The sequence below is a fragment of the Eleginops maclovinus genome, chromosome 9, assembly GCF_036324505.1.
Source record: "Eleginops maclovinus isolate JMC-PN-2008 ecotype Puerto Natales chromosome 9, JC_Emac_rtc_rv5, whole genome shotgun sequence".
Taxonomy (NCBI): Eukaryota; Metazoa; Chordata; class Actinopteri; order Perciformes; family Eleginopidae; genus Eleginops; species Eleginops maclovinus.
Window position 1 is genome coordinate 28,031,760 of NC_086357.1, and position 19,133 is coordinate 28,050,892.

At 49.1% G+C, this 19,133-nt stretch overlaps 1 protein-coding gene across 1 annotated transcript in view; it reads left to right on the forward strand.

Moving 5' to 3' along the window:
* Positions 1-19,133, forward strand: part of LOC134869148 (voltage-dependent R-type calcium channel subunit alpha-1E) — a 118,818-nt gene that overhangs the window by 46,938 nt on the left and 52,747 nt on the right. The window contains exons 6-12 of the mRNA XM_063890596.1: positions 965-1,068; positions 1,155-1,313; positions 1,491-1,681; positions 2,112-2,215; positions 9,920-10,035; positions 10,572-10,625; positions 11,672-11,713. Coding sequence (XP_063746666.1) covers positions 965-1,068; positions 1,155-1,313; positions 1,491-1,681; positions 2,112-2,215; positions 9,920-10,035; positions 10,572-10,625; positions 11,672-11,713 — 770 coding nt within the window. The remainder of the gene's footprint in view (positions 1-964; positions 1,069-1,154; positions 1,314-1,490; positions 1,682-2,111; positions 2,216-9,919; positions 10,036-10,571; positions 10,626-11,671; positions 11,714-19,133) is intronic.

The following is a 19,133-nucleotide window of genomic DNA, read 5'->3' on the forward strand; positions in this document are numbered from 1 at the left end:
GTCCTCTCCTGCTGATGTTCAGGTGTATATCAGTATGTAGAGTCTCTACTTTAAAGAGTCCTCTCCTGCTGATGTTCAGGTGTATGTCAGTATGTAGTGTCTCTACTTTAAAGAGTCCTCTCCTTTTGGGTCAAACCCCAGTATATGGCCGCCTGCTCTACCCACTGAGCTATACGACGGCCCACTTGGCAGTAATATCACTTTGGTACTACAAAGTGATATTACTGCTTTTTCTTAAAATAAAGACCTCAAATACTTCGTCCACCACTGAGTTTGCGACGTGTGTGTGTGTGCGTGCGTGCGTGCGTGTGTGTGTCCATGCTTAGGTTTTTCCTCCAGCTCCGTGTCTCTGCAGGCCTCTCCTTGCAGAAGCTCCTTTATTTGCTCCTCTCTTAAATAGCAGTTGTCACAGCCGTCCTCCCACACACAGAAACAGCCACGAGCCCAAAACCATCCCCGCTGTTCGTCTCTCTGCTGCTGCGCATCATCACGTCCTCACACTGCAGCCATCCTGCAGCACTGTGTGGGATGAATTTGTGTATGTGTATGTGTGTGTGTGTGTGTGTGTGTGTGTGTGTGTGTGTGTGTGTGAGTCTACTTTTTAATAGCAGCAGATTGTGAACTTGTTGAAGTTTCCCAAACCGGATCAATTAAGGAAGTCTAATCCGATCTGAATTGCAATGAGTAATTTCTCTCCATAATATGCAGCCCTAACTGTGGCATTCATGTGCATGCAGTGACAGTTGGTCTTTGTTGTCGTGTTGGACCTGGATTTGAACCCACACACACACACACACACACACACACACACACACACACACACACACACACACACACACACACCACACACACACACACAGACCTTTCCTCCTCAGTCTTTTATTCCATCTGTTAAGTTAAGAGACAAACTGAATGTAAAATGAGAGCGAAGAGCAACAGCATGTCTATCTGACTCCCTGCTCAGGATCCTGGCTGCAGCGGGAGCCCACATGAACATCTCCGTGGACCTGAGGACTCTGAGGGCCGTGCGAGTGCTGCGACCCCTCAAACTGGTATCCGGCATCCCCAGTGAGTCCCACACATCACCACACTGCCATATCATCCACACTTTGAGAGACGCCTGCTCCATCAGTGTGTACCTCTGCGTGTCCCAGGTCTGCAGATCGTCCTGAAGTCCATCATGAAGGCGATGGTTCCCCTGCTGCAGATCGGCCTGCTGCTCTTCTTCGCCATCCTCATGTTCGCCATCATCGGCCTGGAGTTCTACAGTGGCAAGCTGCACTACACCTGCACGCCGCAGCATGGCATTCTGGGTACTCACGCGCTCATTAAATATGGCTCTATTCACCTTGTGCTTCAACTGCTTTCAGAATACCTTTAGTCGTCCCACAGAGAGAACATGTGCAGAAAACCTCCTTTAGGAGGTCTTTAAACTATTCAGATTCTTCCTACACGTGTTTTATTCTCTCTCTGTGCTCCTCCCCGTTCAGAAAACGAGACGGTGGACTCCTCGGAGTACGAGGTCCCGTGTGGCGTGCGTCGCTGTCCGGATAAATACTCCTGCAGCGACACGTGGATCGGTCCCAACGACGGCATCACGCAGTTCGACAACATCCTGTTTGCCGTGCTCACCGTCTTCCAGTGCATCACCATGGAGGGCTGGACCACCGTGCTCTACAACGTGAGACACACACACACACACACACACACACACACACACACAACAATAGAACAGAAACAACCCGCTTCAAACATACAACATACTAGATTTATTACACGTTAAAAGTACAATTCAAGGACTCTTATTCAGAGAGTAGAGGCTTGAGGACGTGTGTTGATTTTAGGAAAGAGAAATACTGAATCATGTTTATAACGAAACCAGTCAAAATGTCCAGGTGAGAGTGGGAGGAGAGGACACACACACACACACACACACACACACACACACACGGCCGGCTCATTCAGTTGTTATTCAGACGGATGGAGCTGCATTACCTGCCAGTGATTGTGTTATGTCGTCTACAGTCTGAAGGAGCTTTGCACAGAAGACATATTTGAAATGTAAGATGAACTCCTGTTTTGCATCAGTGGATTCATTGGTTTTGTTTCAGACCGACGACGCTCTGGGCCCCAACTGGAACTGGATTTACTTCATCCCTCTCATCATCATCGGCTCCTTCTTCGTCCTCAACCTGGTGCTGGGGGTCCTCTCGGGGTACGTTTTATATCTTCAAATCACCAATGTTTTAGCCACCTGTACTTTCCTTCCTTTCATCTCCTTTCGTCACCTCCTCCTTCCTTTCCTCTCCTCTCGTCTCCTCATCATCTCATTTGCTTTCCTTTCCTTTCATTTCTTCTCCTCTCGTCTCTTTTCCTCTCTCGTCTTCTCGTCTTTACTCTCCTCTTGCCTTTACCTCCTTCTCCTTTTGTCTTTTCCTCTTCCTCCTCACCTCTCTTCTCCACTCATCTTTACCTGTTCCTCCTCTCCTCTTGTCTTTACGTCGTCCTCCTTTCCTCTTCCACCTCTCCTCTCCTCTCCTCTCCTCTCCTCTCCTCTCCTCTCCTCTCCTCTCCTCTCCTCTCCTCTCCTCTCCTCTCGTCCTCCTTTCCTCTTTCTTCTATCCTCTCCTCTTGTCTTTACATCTTCCTCCTTCCTTTCCTCTCCTCTCCTCTCCTCTCTTCTTTACCTCATCCTCCTTTCCTCTTTCTTCTATCCTCTCCTCTTGTCTTTACATCTTCCTCCTTCCTTTCCTCTCCTCTCATCTCCTCATCATCTCCTCTTCTTTCCTTTCTTCTTGTCTTGTTTCCTCTCACCTCGTCCCGGCTTGTCTCCTCTCTTTTGCTTTCCTTTCCTTTCTTCTCATCTCGTCTCCTTTCCAATCCTCTCGTCTCCTCGTCTTTCCTTTCTTCGCATCTCGTTTCCTGTCCTCTCGTCCGGACTCATCTCCTCTGGTCTTCCCTCCTCCCCTTTCCGTTTCCGGTGTGAGTGTGAGTGTGAGCGAGCGGTGGTGGGGTGAGTGGCGCAGAGTTTTGAATTGGTTTCTGTCCTTTTTTTCGGGTTTTCCCGGGTTTCTCCGTCTGTTCTATGTGCATGGTCAGGTAAGCTTTATTAATATTTTTACTGTGTTGGCCGAGCGATCAGTGGTTGTGTCAGGTAGTTTTCGGGAGGAATGGCGTCCCCCGAGACGCCGCCTCCGTCTATCCGGCAGGGAGTAAGGATAGTCCCGCCGGATAGTAGCGTTACTGTGGAGGAGGTTCTGTTGGCTGTCGGTGAGCAGGTAGGTCATGATAAGTTATCGTTTGCGTCTAGAATGAACAAAGCAGTGGTTGTGTTCCTGAACGAGGAGCCCCGTGTGTATCAGCTGGTAGAGAGCGGAGTGTTTATCAGGGACTTATTCGTGCAGGTCTCCCCGCTGTCAGTTCCCTCCACGCGGATCACCGTGTCCGGTGTTCCGCCGTTCATACCGAACGAGTTGTTAGAGAGCGAGCTCCGTAGGTTTGGCAAGTTTGCCAGTGGATTTAAAACGGTGAGTTTGGGATGTAAGGATCCCAAACTGAAGCACGTACTGTCCCTGAGGCGGCAGGTGTTCATGTTCTTGGACTCGCCGACACAAACACTGGACGTGTCGTTCAGAGTGAAGCACGGTGACGGGTTCTATATGGTGTACGCCAGCTCGGGACAGTTCAAGTGTTTTGAGTGTGGAGATGTGGGACACAAACGCTTTACGTGTCCGCATAGACAGCAGGGGGCGGCTCACTCCGCTGACGCGGCGGGCGGCTCCGCTGAGTCCGCGGTCGGGTCCGCGGCTGGCGGCTCCGGAGTTGGGTCCGCGGCGGGGCCCGCGGCCGGCGGGTCCGGTGCTGGGTCCGCGGCTGGCGGGTCCGGTGCTGGGTCTGCGGCCGGCGGGTCCGGTGCTGGGTCCGCTGCTGGCGGGTCCGGTGCTGGCGCCGCGGGCGCGGATGCGGATCCCGGTGCGGAGGGTGTGGAAGCCGGTGCCACTGGTTCACTTTCTGAGGAGGATCACTTGGATAGGGAGGAACAGAGTCGGCCTGACAAGCAACAGGCTTCTGTGACTGCAGAGAACCTGAGCAGTTCACAGTCTGCAGGCACTGAAGCAGCTTCCACAAGTTTTGTAGGCACAGATCCCACTGTAAACACCAATGAAGAACAGGGTATGTTAAATAGTCAGGCATCCTGTGAAGGAGAGGACATGGAGTATGACTCTGAGTCAGATACAGTATCCATAGGTGAAACTTCGATCAGGAACACAGATCTCTATTCTTTACAGGAAATAAATCAATTTCTGGATGTAACATTTAAAAAGTCTGTTAGATTAAATGACTACTTCGGTGATACTGAAAAGTTTATCAGATCTGTTGGCGTTCTGCAAAGACTGGTCGGTTTTGACCTCTTGGATGAGAAGAAACGTTTTCGCCTCAATGGCATATCACAACTTTGAGGAAAGCAAAAAAAGGCAAAACTGCTAAAAAGATTAAAAAGTAAAATGATCATGTATCACACGGTGGGTTTCTCTTTTCAATTGTTTTCTGTTTTGTTCATCTTATCCGTTTCTTTTTCTCTGACCTCTATGGGGAGCCTCAAGATAGGATCTTTGAACATCAATGGTGGGAGAGACAGACAAAAAAGGGCATTAATTTCTGAAGTCGCTACTCAAAAAAGGGTTGATGTGTTGTTTTTGCAAGAGACACATACTAATCCAGCAGACGAGACAGATTGGGGTTTATGGTGGGATGGTTCGTGCACCTTTAGCCATGGCACCAACCTTAGTGCAGGGGTAGCTGTTCTGCTTAGGAAAAATGTCGATGTAACTGTACTATCATCTACTGAAGTGGTGAAGGGCAGGCTGTTGATTGTAAGGGCAGAAATAGAGGGCTCTGTGGTCTGCTTTGTAAACATATATGCTCCAAATCAAGGCACAGATAGAGTGGTTTTTTTCACCCTGCTAAAAAACGAGGTAAGAAAGTACCATCAGGATCAATTTATCATTGGTGGGGATTTCAACTGCACGCTAGACTTCACTGTAGACAGGACAAGTGAAGAACCTCACCCACAGTCATCTCAGAGCCTTCACAGCATCATCACACACCTGGATCTGTTAGACACATGGAGGGTCAAACATCCACTAACCAGACAATACACATGGGTGAGGGTCGGCAATGGCAGAGTGAGTGCAGCTAGACTGGATAGGATTTACATCTCCAAAAGTCTCAGCTCCAGATTAGTCCACAGCAATATAAGTCCAGTTGGTTTCACTGATCACCACTTTGTCAGTATAGATTTGATCCTTTCACCAGGCGAAAGGGTTAAGTCCTACTGGTCTTTTAACAACAGACTTCTGCAGGACCGTACTTTCTGTCAAAGTTTTGAGCGTTTTTGGCAGCAGTGGAAAACCAGGAAAGCGGATTTTGTTTCTTTGAAGCTGTGGTGGGAAGTTGGGAAGGCCCAAATTCGCGTTTTTTGCCAGCAGTATACCTCCCACTCGACTGCTAATATAAAGGCAGCAGTTCAGGAGCTTGAAATAAGTATTAGGAACATTGAAGAGGGGTTACATAGACATTCGGATCCCACCACGGGTCATCTGCTGCAGGAGAAGAGATTGGAGTTGAGCTTATTCCTGCAGGAGAGAGTAAAGGGAGCTCTTGTTAGGTCTCGTTTCCTCCAGCTAAAGGACATGGATGGCCCAAGCTCTTTCTTTTTTAATCTGGAGAGATCGGTGGCACAGAGGAAACAGATGACCTGCCTTAAGCTTCCTGGAGGCAGAGTGACCACCAGTCCGGGGGAGATGAGGACCCATGCAGTGAGTTTCTACGCTGACCTCTTTGGGGCAGAACAGTGCGGCATGGAGTGCCGCGAGGAGCTCCTGGAGGGGCTTCCTCAGCTCATCCCGGGTGAGAAAGCTGCTCTGGACTCTGAGCTGACCCTGGAGGAGTTGACAGTCGCTGTTAATCAGATGGCATCAGGACGGGCACCGGGAATTGATGGTCTCTCCACTGACTTTTACCAGCGGTTCTGGAATACTCTTGGACCTGATTTGCACAGTGTTTTATTGGAGTGTTTTAGAACAGGATCTCTTCCTGTCTCCTGTCAGCGAGCTGTGCTTTCCCTGCTTCCCAAGAAAGGAGACCTGGCCTTACTTAAAAACTGGAGGCCGGTTGCTCTCCTCTGCACGGACTATAAGGTGCTTTCCAGAGCCTTATCGAACAGACTCAAGGACATCCTGGGAATACTTGTACAGACAGACCAAAGCTATTGTGTTCCTGACAGGAAAATTATGGACAACATTTTCCTAATTCGTGATGTTATTGATGTGTGCAGATCCCAGAATGTGAATTTTGGTATTGTTGCTTTGGACCAGGAGAAAGCCTTTGATAGGGTGGATCACTGTTATTTATTTTCTGCACTCAGGGCTTTTGGCATTGGTGATGGTTTTCTGGCCTGGATTGGTTTATTGTATAATGGTGCTCAATGTATGGTGAAAATGGGGGCAGGGCTGAGTCGGCCAATCCCTGTGCAGCGGGGGATAAGACAGGGTTGTCCTCTCTCCGGTCAACTATATACCCTAGCTATTGAGCCCTTGCTGTGCATGTTGAGAGGTCGGCTCAGTGGTCTCTCACTGCCTGGGTCCTCTGATCTTGATCGTCCACTTACCGTTTCTGCTTACGCAGATGATGTTAATATTTTTGTCTCCAGCCAGGGGGATATTAAATGTTTGCAGGATACCCTGTCCCTGTACGAAAAGGCCTCATCTGCTCGGGTGAACTGGGCAAAGAGTGAGGCTTTGTTGGTGGGACAGTGGAGAGATCAGACAGTGCCCAGTCTGCCTGGAGGTCTTGAGTGGGGGAAGGAGGGCCTGAAGGTGTTGGGAGTATTTTTGGGCACTGAGGGGTTTCAGAACAAGAACTGGGAGGGAGTTAAGGAGAAAGTGTGCGCTCGGTTGTCTAAATGGAAATGGTTGCTACCCCAGTTGTCATATAGGGGAAGAGTTTTGGTTGCAAATAACTTGGTCGCCTCGACTCTTTGGCATAGACTTATTGCTCTGACACCACCGAGAGGCCTGATGGAGGACATTCAGCGAGTCATCCTGGACTTCTTCTGGTCTGGCCGGCACTGGATCCGAGCAGCAGCACTCTACCTGCCTGTGGCTGAAGGGGGGCAGGGACTCATCAATATCCAGGCAAAAATAGCCTCTTTTAGACTCCAGACTGCACAAAGACTGCTGTACAATTGTGGCCCAAGCTGGTTTGATACAGCTCGTTTGCTGCTGAAGAGAGCCGGGCGATTGGGCTACGACAAACAGCTTTTCCTTTTAAAATCTGAGGATGTGGACTTAACTGGACTGACACCTTTTTATAGTTCGGTATTACAGGCATGGCAGATTTTTAAGGCCACACGTACCAAAAATGAGACTCCGGGCATGTGGCTGTTTGAGGAACCTTTGTTTTTTAATACTCTTATACAGACTCAAACACTGCAGTCTGCCAGCCTGCGAGCCTATTTTAGAGAGGCTGGCTGCACCAAACTGGGCCATCTGATGAAGATGACGGCAACATCGGTGGATATCTTGAGACAGAGAAGCAACATCACCTCCATCAGGGTCATCAACAGAGTGGTGGAGGAAGTCTGTGCTGCCCTGCCACAACCCCTGAGGGTTTTTGCACAAGACCACAATGTGTGTGACCAGTGGACCGAAGGGGAGGAGTATAGTTTCCCCTCTCTGTCTGTCACCCCAGTTGTGGGGGAGTGGCAGGAGGGAGGTGGTCAGCTGCTGTCGCTCACAACCCCGCACCTGGAGAAGTTACAGGACGCAGGGAAGAAGGCAATATATCAGATCTGCTGCAAGGTTCTGAGCCTGCGCTCTTTGGCAGGGATGAAGGAGTCGAGGTGGACTGGTTTTTTTGGTCCAGATGTTTCCCCGAAGGGCAGCTGGCGGTCTCTGTACAAGCTGCCCGTTGAAAAACGGACAGCAGACCTCCAGTGGAGGATTGTACATGGAGCAATAGCTACGAACAGATACAGAGCGCACCTGGATCCAGAGTTGGGGGAGGAGTGCATCTTCTGTTCTCAGAACGAGACCCTTGAACACTTATTTATTCAGTGTCCTCGTTTGTCTGCTCTGTTTGAGCTGTTAGAAAGGTGGTTTCGGGGTCTAGGGGAGATTTTTGCTTTTGATTTGTTTATTTTTGGCCCGAAGTACTGTGCAAAAAAGAAGGATGTACACTCATTGGTGAACTTTGTATCTGGCGTTGCTAAGTTGGCCATCTGGCTGACTCGCAGGAACCAGGCCCAGAGTGTTGGCAGTGTGGAGCCAGTGCTGGTCCTGAAGGGTCTGCTGAAGGCCAGACTGAGGGTGGAACATGCGTATTATCGGATGATGGACAATGTGCATGGTTTCGGTCATGTATGGGCTGTTGGGGGGGTTTTGTGCTCTGTGGGGGGGGACGGAGAGCTGAATGTAAGTTTCTGATTGGAGAAACAGGTTCTGTGTCTGGTTGACAGGTTTGCTTGTATTTTATTTTTTTGTTTTTGTGTGGTTTTTGTTGCTCTTGAATGAAGATGTGATGGTGAGCTGTTGTCTCTTTTGCTATGGTGCAATAAAGGGACTTTAAAAACCAAACCTCTCCTTTCCTTTCTCCTTAAGTTTAATGTCACTACTTCCAACTACAGCTGCAGTCCATCTTTAAAAACGGACCGCCTTTGATCAGTTTCACTTATTTTATCTTAATTTACAAAGGGAATTTCCCAGCAAGTTTCAGAACTGCCTCACTAAGAGAGTCCTGATGTTCCTGAGGTACTGATCTCACACCTGTAAACTCTGCTGAAGGACAGACACTTTCAGAGAGCTGCTGACCTGGTGGTATCCTTCATGTTACGCATAGTTTCAGAATATCTGCTCCCCTTGATATTTGGGAAGATGATTAGGAGAGGAATCATATCCAACAGAGTGAACAAAGATGAAATGGTACATAGAAAAGACAGAGCGAGTCTCGGGGTTGTCCTGTGAGCGCTGGAGGAGTGAAGTATCTGCTGTCAGAATGAACTGCTGTTTCATTACTGCTCCGTCTGTAGAGTTAATCAGTGCAACAGAAAGGTTAATGTGGATCCACATCTTCATTATCCGCTCAGAGAGGAGATCTGCTTCGTCTCTGCTCTCCTGCTTACCTCTTCCTCCTTCTCTCCTCTCCTCTCGGCTTTACCTTTTCCTCCTCTCCTCTCCTCTCCTCTCCTCTCCTCTCCTCTCCTCTCCTCTCCTCTCGGCTTACCTTTTCCTCCTCTCCTCTTGTCTCCTCTCCTCTCATCTTTACCTTTTCCTCCTCTCCTCTCATCTTTACCTTTTCCTCCTCTCCTCTTGTCTCCTCTCCTCTCCTCTTGTCTCCTCTCCTCTCCTCTCCTTTTCTTTCCTTTGCTTATATTATACATTTGACATTTTTTACTCTCCTTTCCTCTAGTCTCCTTTCATCAACTCCTCCTTCCTTTCCCCTCCTCTTGTCTCTTCGTTATCCCGTCTTCTTTCCTTTCCTTTCCTCTTGTCCATTTTCCTCTCATCTCCTCCCTGCTCCTCTCCTCTCATTTGCCTTCCTTTCCTTTCGTCTCATCTGGTCTCCTATCCAATCCTCTCGTCTCGTTTACTCTCCTCTCGTCCGGACTCATCTCCTCTTCTTTTATTCCCCCTCATTTTGTCTCCTCTCGTCTTGTCTCTCCTTTCCTTTCCTTTAATTTAATGTCTTACCTCCTCTGTTCTACTGTCCCTTTCCTCCTCTCCTCAGCCTCTCCTTCTCCTCTCGTCAGCCTCTTCCTTTCTCCTCACCTCCTCTTGTGGTTATAATGAACCATAATGAAAGCATATCCTAAGACCAGTCTCTCCTCTAACCGACTCTGTGTTCTCATTTTGTTCTGCAGGGAGTTTGCTAAGGAGAGGGAGCGGGTGGAGAACCGGCGGGCGTTCATGAAGCTGAGGCGGCAGCAGCAGATCGAGAGGGAGCTGAACGGGTACCGGGCCTGGATCGACAGAGCAGGTTCAGATCTAACTCGAGATGAGAACAGACAAATCTATATTTCACTCGGCACTAATCCTTTCAGCAGAACCGATGAGTCTTTGAGGATCCCCGTTTTCTGTCAGCTGTTGTTCTTCCTCAACAGAGACACAAACCAGAAAATACCATTTGAATTCTGATTCAGTTTTATTGGCAGGACCAACACGTTTTAGAGAAAGCGTTTTACAAAATGTTCAAATATTACATAATAAATAAATACATGTTCTACATTACAATGCAATACATAGGATGTGACACGACAAGCTGCGTACGTTACGTTCCGACACGGTGCGTTACGGCACGGTACTTACCACACAGTATGGTAGGTTACGGTGCGTTACATGACGGCAGCACTGATCATGGCTTTCTGAAACTCCCCTGTAGAGCAGTGATCAAATTAAAACACACACACACACACACACACACACACACACACACACACACACACACTCCTCCCTGCCATGTGTTTCTGTTTCTGCTGCTCATTTCTGAGTCTGGTTTCCCTTGTTTCTCTGCAGAGGAGGTGATGCTGGCCGAGGAGAATAAGAATTCAGGACCTTCTGCCCTCGATGGTGAGTCTGCAGATTCCTGTTTCCGCATAATGTGCATTGTTTTACTGCTGTCTCTCCAGCTGCTCAGTTAAACACTGTTGTGTATTGTTTGGTGGTGGTTTGAGATATTGCTCCCAAAAAAAGCTTATTCTGAAATTCTAAAGTTAACTAAACTTTTACATTTGCAATAAAAAAGAGTAGACGTATTTTTGAAGTCACAGATTTGAGGTTATATTGGCAATTTAATCTCAAATAATATCCAAATTGATTTCAATAAATGTACAATTCCTGTTTTTATATCAAAGTTTTTCCCCGTTCCTGCTAGAGTGTGTTTAAATATACCTATCATTTAAAACAATTGAATATTGCAATATTTAAAAGATATTACTTTGTGACAAAAAGAAGAATCACTAAGATTGAAATGACATCAAGCTTTTTAAATACTTTTCTCTAAATTTGAAATTTTAATTGCAATAAATATCCAAATTAATTCTAATGAACTTTTGGTTTTTAGAAAATGACTAACGACGGTATAAAGTCATGTGACAGAAAGAAAGAGAAATGCTGGGATAAAAAATGTTGAGCATTTTTCAGATTTTCTTTGCCGTTATTTTTAAACAAACAAAGATCATAAAGTCATAAATTTAAGACAATAACATATTTACGAGAAAAAAACACCGAGATTATTTCGACTTTTCTGCCGTTTTCATCGCAAAGAACATCCACATTCTTTTCTAACTTTTCCAACCACTTAACTCTTTTTTAAAACCCATAACGGCTGTAATACCTCATAGAAAAAGTTCCCCTATACAACAACAACAACAACAACAACAACAACAACAACAACAGTACAGGACACCTTCTGGACTTTTTGCGGTCCAGAGGGACTGTGCTATGGATCCATCCCCACCACCTGTGAAGCCACAGAGAGGTTTAGAGCTGCCTCTCGACACGGTTCCTCGCAGACAGATCTGTTAGCGCCGCCGCCGACCCTCTCCACCTTTGACCTTTGACCTTTGACCTGGCTGGAGCAGCAGAGCTTTTATTAAATGTTGATTGATTGGCAGCTCTCAGGAGCCTCCCAGATTGGAGCACAGGCGGAGTCTATGGTGAGCACCGTCCTCTGCTCGGCCCCCCCCCACCATGCATCCTGCAACCTGCAACACCTCAGCACACGCACACACACGCACACGCACGCATGCACAAACACACACACACACACACACACACACACACACACACACACACACACACACACACACACACACACACACACACACACACTAGTTGTGGAACCAGCCTTTTCTTAAGTAAACATACTAATAATACTGTGTAAATGAACTCTAACACCGAGCAACATTTCTGCAAGTTAACTTTCAGTCAAGCCTCGTATTGTTTCAGGAATTTAAATTGAATGTTGCCTCCTTAATTCTACCTAAGAATTCTTGATAAGTTTTGTTTCTAAAAGTCAGACTTTACTAAATAACTGAAGCTGTCAGATTAATAAAGTCAAATATTTCCCGTTGAAGTGAAGTGGAGAAGTTTTGAGTTGAACAGAAAGTCCTTCAACTTCTACTTATGTTCAGTACGCACACACACACACGCGCACGCACGCACGCACGCACGCACCACACACACACACACCCTTGCTCACAAGTGTAAAAAATAAATTGAAAGCAAAATCTTTAGTATTAACTGATCCAGCGGCTCGAGCTGTTGTGATGTAAAGTAAATAGATAATCTTGAATTAAAAAATAAAAAAGGTGGCAAACTGCGGTTGCCTTAGCAACTCTTGGTCTGTAAAGGCAGCAGTGTGTGTGTGTGTGTGTGTGTGTTTGTGTGTGTGTGTGTGTGTGTGTGTGTGTGTGTGTGTCTGTTTGATCAACAGCTTATTAAAAACAAAGTCCCCGGGCAAATATTGACTGCAAGTAGATCCAGAAATCACACACAGGTAGCGGGAAGGTGTGAGGCGGAGAGAATGAAAACAATCATCAGGGAAATACAAAACACACACACACACACACACACACACACACACACACACACACTCTTCACATACGCTCTGCAGCATGTGTGCACGGCACGGCTCGGAAACAGAGCTGCATGGACGTTGCCTCGGAGCATGGTTTGCCTCGATGGAATCACAGATGGTTGGGATCATCTCACACACACACACACACACACACACACACACACACACACACACACACACACACACACACACACACACACACACACACATTAAGGATCGTTTTATCTGACGGACCCAACTCTCTCTCAGATAAAACGTTCAGATGATCCTCGCAGAGATTAAACTCTAACCATCCTCATTATCTCTCCATCGCATCATGAGTGTCCTCCCTGCCTCTGAGGGTCTGGGGGATGTGAGGGGGGGCATGAACTCTGCAGGCTTTTGGGCCCTGCTAACACACCGCTAATCTCTGAGACAGTCGAGGGAACGCAGGATCTGTCAGAGAGACTTGAGGACTAAAACCAGTCTGGTTTCTGTGTTTTTGAGTTGAATTTCAGATAGATAGTTTGTCTTGAGAGCCTGAATGTAATCTCGGCATTGTCTGACGATGATTTTTCTCTTTTATTAACTAAAAGGTAGGATATTTTATGCCAGCAACTTCTAGAATAGTACGTCCAAACTTGTTGTCTGTAAGTCAATGTGTCACGTAGATGTCTTCAGGAGTGGACCGTCGAGAAACGTGTGAGGTTTCAGGCTGAGCGGACGAAGCACATAGGAGTTACAGCAACACCGAGTTTCATGGCGGGGGATCTGTTTCCACGCCAAGGGCATAAGGGGACGCCTCTCAACTGGCTCAGATGTCTTGAGGGCTGCCTCGTTATCAAAGACGAGTTGAGGGCCGAACCGTTAACGGTCTTCTGAAGTCTGGTTTGACCGTTTGAGTTAAGTTGCCAAGTTTTGACATAGAGGCGTCCAGGGCCGGTCCGTCAACTATCGTGGGACGGTTGGTGCCGTTTGGACCGTGAACTTTTGACTCGCAGCAACATCGTGCTTTATGGCGAGGTTCTGTTTCCATGGCAACACCATTTAAACCAAACTACATCTTCATAACATCAAAGGCTTTCTTTCATCTCCAGTTTGTGATGTAATGATGATGTTACTGAGTTCCGGAACTTGAGATCAAAGCCAGTTGATGATGTCACTGATAGATTGCAAAGGCAAGGATTTCTCAGCTGAAATCACTCTTCACTCCACAGTGTTAGGGTAAGCAGCTATCGGACAACCTTTAGGGTGCTGACTCAACTCGTCTTTCTAAAGACAAACAGATCATTTTCCAAACGCACAAAATGGATGCCATGGATAGAAGAAACCCCCAGAACCACAGGGGGCCACCTAGGGGAAACTCAAGGACAATTGACCTTGGAGCAGTAGCTGATCGAGCTTACAGCCAGATCCACTGCAGAGATGGACAGATCTACGGGCTGAATGAGTTCCGTGGCGCATTTCAGCAGGAGAGAGTGAGCTTTAGCCACAGGATGCGCTTTGAAAAAGAGAAGAACAAACGTCTTGAGGAGGTGCTGAGGTACAAGGACTCAGGGCTTGACCAACAGCGTGAAAGGCAAAATGAATACATCTACAACTGTGAGGCAGAAATCTCACGTCTGAAGAAGAACCTGGAAGCTGCAGAGTGCCAACACAAGCAGCAGGTGGACATTATTCTGGCCAAGCATGTTGTAGAGAAGGAACTGCTCTCAGACCAGAGCAACCAGGGGACATCCCACAGTCAGAACAGCAATGGTCCTCTGCAGTTGGACACAGAGACCACCAAACTGCGGATGAAGAAAGGAGATGAACTCTCTGAGTGTGTGTCAGTCTGGGAGCAAAGATACAGCGCTCTGGAGGAGACGATGAAAGCTGCAGAGCTAAAACACAAGCAGCAGCTGGACGAGAAAGTCGCATGGTATGAGGCACAGCAAGAAAAGCTCTCAGACCAGAAGAACCAGGCGACATCTGACGGCCAGAACGCCGATACAGAGACCATGAAAGTCCTGATGAGAAGTGGAGAAGAACTCCTTCAGTTTGTGACAGTCTTGAAGGATAAAAACAGCGCACTGAAGGAGAAGATGGAGGCTGCAGAGCTAAAACACCAGCAACAGCTGGATGACACAGTGGCAGGGTTTGAGGCAAAGCAACAGAAGCTCTCAGCCCAGAGCCATGAGGCCAACCTGGTGACCTTAAACCAGCTGAAGGAAAGAGAGGAAGAACTCCTTCAGTGCGAGGATAAGTTCATCATGAACATGATCGGGAGACACCAGATGGAGATGAAACTGGAACAGGAGGAAAAGAACCAAAGAAAGCAGGCCAGTGCGAATAAGACCTTGGAGATGGAAGTCCAACAGATGGTGGACCAGTTGAAAAGGCACGAGGAAAAGTTCTCCAAAGACCTGGCCGATAAAAATCAGAAGATGGAGGCTGCAGAGCTAAAACACCAGCAGCAGCTGGACGACATGGTGGCAGGGTTTGAGGCAAAGCAACAGAAGCTCTCAACCCAGAACCACGAGGCCAACCTGAAACCTGACACGTTTCTCAAAAAGAAAATATTTTTCCAAGACCTGGCCGAGAAAAACCATATGGAGATAAAACTGAAACACATGGAAAGGATGAAAAGATTCGAGGCCCGTAAGAACAAGACCTTGGAGACGGAAGTCCCTGAGATGGACGACCAGTTGAAAAAGCACGAGGAAAAGTTCTCCAAAGACCTGTCCCAGAACATCAATCTGAAGGAGAAGATGGAGGCTGCAGAGCTAAAACACCAGCAGCAGCTGGACGACACGGTGGCAGGGTTTGAGGCAAAGCAACAGAAGCTCTCAGCCCAGAACCACGAGGCCAACCTGGTGACCTCAAATCAGCTGAAGAAAAGAGAGGAAGAACTCCTTCAGTGCGAGCAAAAGTTCACCAGGAACCTGGCCGAAAAACACCGGGTGGAGATGAAACTGAAAGAGGTGACCCAGGAGAAGAACGACCTGGCCAAGAAAAACCTGGACTGTGAGACGGATGTCAAACAGATGAAAGAGCAGATGAGAGAGCACGAGGAAAAGTTCTCCAGAGACCTGGCCCAGAACCAAGAGACCTGTGAAACCAAGGTTAGTTTGGTGGAGACCAAATTGAAAGAGGTGACTCAGGAGAAGGACGACCTGGCCCAGCAACACCAGAACCGGCAGACTGAACTCAAAGAGGTTCAGGCTGAACTAAAAACGGTCAAAGAGGAGAAAAAGCAATCCCAGGAGACAAACCAGAGCCTGGAGAAGGAAGGGGAACTGAAGGACAGCCAAGTCAAGCAGTTGGAGAACGATTTGGAGGAGCAGAAGGAAAGGTTCATCAAAGACCTGGCGGAGAAACACCTGGACTGCGAGCTGTTCGTCGAACAGAAGGAGAGGACTGTCGAGCAGCTGAGGAACCAACTGGAAGAGCAGAAGGAGATGTTCACCAGAGACCTGGCCCAGAACCAAGAGACCTGGGAAACCAAATGTGAGCGGGATGGCTCAGGTAACCGGTAAGAGACGGAAGCGTTCGGCGTTGGGCAAAAACAATGCGTTTATTGGTTGAGAATAGTGCCCACAACAGGCAGCTCCGCGGTACTTTCCGAGCGGGGAAGGCCAGGACGGGGTGTGTCGTCTTCCCAGGACCCAGCCTACTGCAAGACAGATCAGAACCAGGTTACCAACATGCCTTATATTAAACGCCTGATTACCTGATTCCGATCAGCTGTCTGGTCTCCGGCCGAGCCACTCCCCTCACCCCAGCAGCCGGCGCTCTAACCACACCCGGCTGCCACATACCCCCACCGCCCGACTCAGGCCGGGATCCCGCCGGCCGACAGCCGACCTCCCCCCCCCCCCCTCCGCCGAGCGGGAGAGGAAATCGGCCACGACCATCCGGTTACCCGGCCTGTGGATCACCTTGAAGTTAAACGGCTGTAACGCCAGATACCAACGAGTGATCCGGGCGTTGGCATCCTTCATGCGGTGGAGCCACTGGAGCGGGGCATGGTCCGAATAGAGGGTGAAAGGGCGCCCCAGGAGGTAGTAACGCAGGGCGCCGACCGCCCACCGTATGGCGAGGCACTCCTTTTCCACCGTACTGTAGTTCACCTCCCTCTGAGCCAGCTTACGGCTAATGTACAGTACGGGGCGGTCGACCCCCTCTACCTGCTGGGACAAAACGGCCCCCACCCCACTGTTCGAGGCGTCGGTCTGCAAAACAAAAGGTAGAGAGAAGTTAGGGGTGAACAGAAGCGGCTTTCCACAGAGGGCTTTCTTAACCCTCTCAAACGCCAGCTGACATTGCTCCGTCCACTGGACCGGATCTGAAGCACCCTTTCGGGTCAGGTCGGTCAGAGGGCTGGTCAGCTCCGAAAAGGCGGGGATGAACCGCCTGTAGTAACCGGCCAGCCCCACGAACCTCCTGACCTCTTTTTTCGTCTTGGGCACCGGACAGGCAGAAATGGCGGCCGTTTTCTCTATCTGTGGCCGCACCTGCCCGCCGCCCAAGTGGTACCCCAGATACCGTACCTCCCTCCGCCCAACCGCACACTTCTTTGGGTTGGCCGTGAGCCCCGCCTGCCTCAGGGACTCGAGCACTGCCCCCACCTGCTGCATATGCTGCCCCCATGTCTCACTGTGGATGATGACATCATCCAAGTAAGCAGCAGCATATGCAGAGTGGGGACGCAGCACTCGGTCCATGAGCCGTTGGAAGGTGGCTGGAGCCCCGAACAACCCGAAAGGAAGTGTGACAAACTGGTACAAACCGTACGGAGTGGAGAAGGCCGTTTTTTCCTTCGACTCTGGAGAAAGGGGAATCTGCCAGTAGCCCTTGGTTAAATCCAGTGTCGTATAAAAACGAGCAGTGCCTAGCCGGTCCAGGAGTTCGTCGACCCGGGGCATTGGATAAGCATCGAATTTGGACACCTCGTTAACCCTGCGGTAGTCCACACAGAACCGGATTGACCCGTCCGGTTTATGTACCAGCACGACAGGGCAACACCAGTCACTGGTGGACTCTTCTATTACTCCCATCTCTAGCATAGCCTGAAGCTCCGCCTGAACAATTTTCCTCTTGTGTTCAGGCAGCCGATAGGGCCGTGAACGAATGGCCACGCCCGGGGGCGTTTCTATGCGGTGGTTTATGAGAGAGGTACGCCCTGGCAGCGGGGAGAACACGTCGGTAAACCGCCCTTGCAACGCGGCAACGTCTGCCACCTGACCGGGTGAGAGATGGTCGCCGCAACAGACCGGGGCTAATTCGGTGTTAATAATGACCTCCGGTCCCAACTCATCTCTCTCTATCACCGTGGTGGCCAGAGAAGCAGACGCCACTTCCCTCCATGTTTTAAGGAGGTTTACGTGGTAGATCTGTGTTGCTCCCCCCCTGTCAGAACGCACCAGCTCATAATCTACGTCCCCCACTCGTCGTGTGACCACGAAGGGCCCTTGCCACTTGGCGAGTAATTTGGAGCTGGAAGTTGGGAGTAACACAAGTACTTTATCTCCCGGTGAAAATTGTCTCAGTTTCGACCCTCTGTTGTACAGGCGCTGCTGACGTTCCTGAGCCTGCAGCAAATTCTCCCGTGATAACTGCCCCAGTGAATGGAGTTTTGCTCGCAGGTCCATAACGTACTGAATTTCGTTTTTACTTGTGCTCGGACCCTCCTCCCAGTTTTCTTTAAATAGGTCCAAAACACCCCGTGGCTTCCTGCCAAACAGCAGTTCAAAGGGAGAAAATCCCGTGGAGGACTGAGGCACCTCCCGCACTGCAAACAACAGAGGGTCTAGCCATTTATCCCAATTACGGCTATCCTCGTGAACGAACTTACGAACCATGTTCTTTAGCGTTTTGTTAAACCGCTCCACCAGGCCATCGGTCTGTGGATGGTAAACACTAGTCCGGATCGAGCGGACGCCCAACAGTTCATACAGCTCGCGTAGTGTGCGTGACATAAATGACGTGCCCTGGTCAGTCAGGATCTCTTTCGGGATCCCGACTCGGGAGATTATATGAAACAGTGCCTGTGCAACGCTCTTTGCAGAGATATTGCGCAACGGCACTGCCTCGGGATATCGTGTTGCATAATCCACTAGGACGAGTACAAAGCGATATCCCCGTGCACTCCGGTCTAATGGCCCGATGAGGTCCATACCAACTCTCTCAAAAGGCACCTCAATTAATGGGAGTGGGCGCAGAGGCGCTTTTGGGGTGGCCGGCGGATTAACCAGCTGACATTCGCTGCAGGATGCACACCACCGCTTCACATCCGCGCGAATGCCCGGCCAATAAAATCGGGCCATGATCCGGTGTAGTGTCTTATCGTACCCTAGGTGACCTGACATGGGGTTGTGATGAGCCGCCTGGAAAATCATTTCCCGACGGCTTTGTGGTACCAACAACTGGGTATTGATCTCTCCTGTCTGTGTGTCACGGCTCACACGATACAGCCTGTCCCTAATAACAACAAAGTGGGGGTGTGCGAGTGCTGTGTTTGGGTGGAGCTGGGAGCC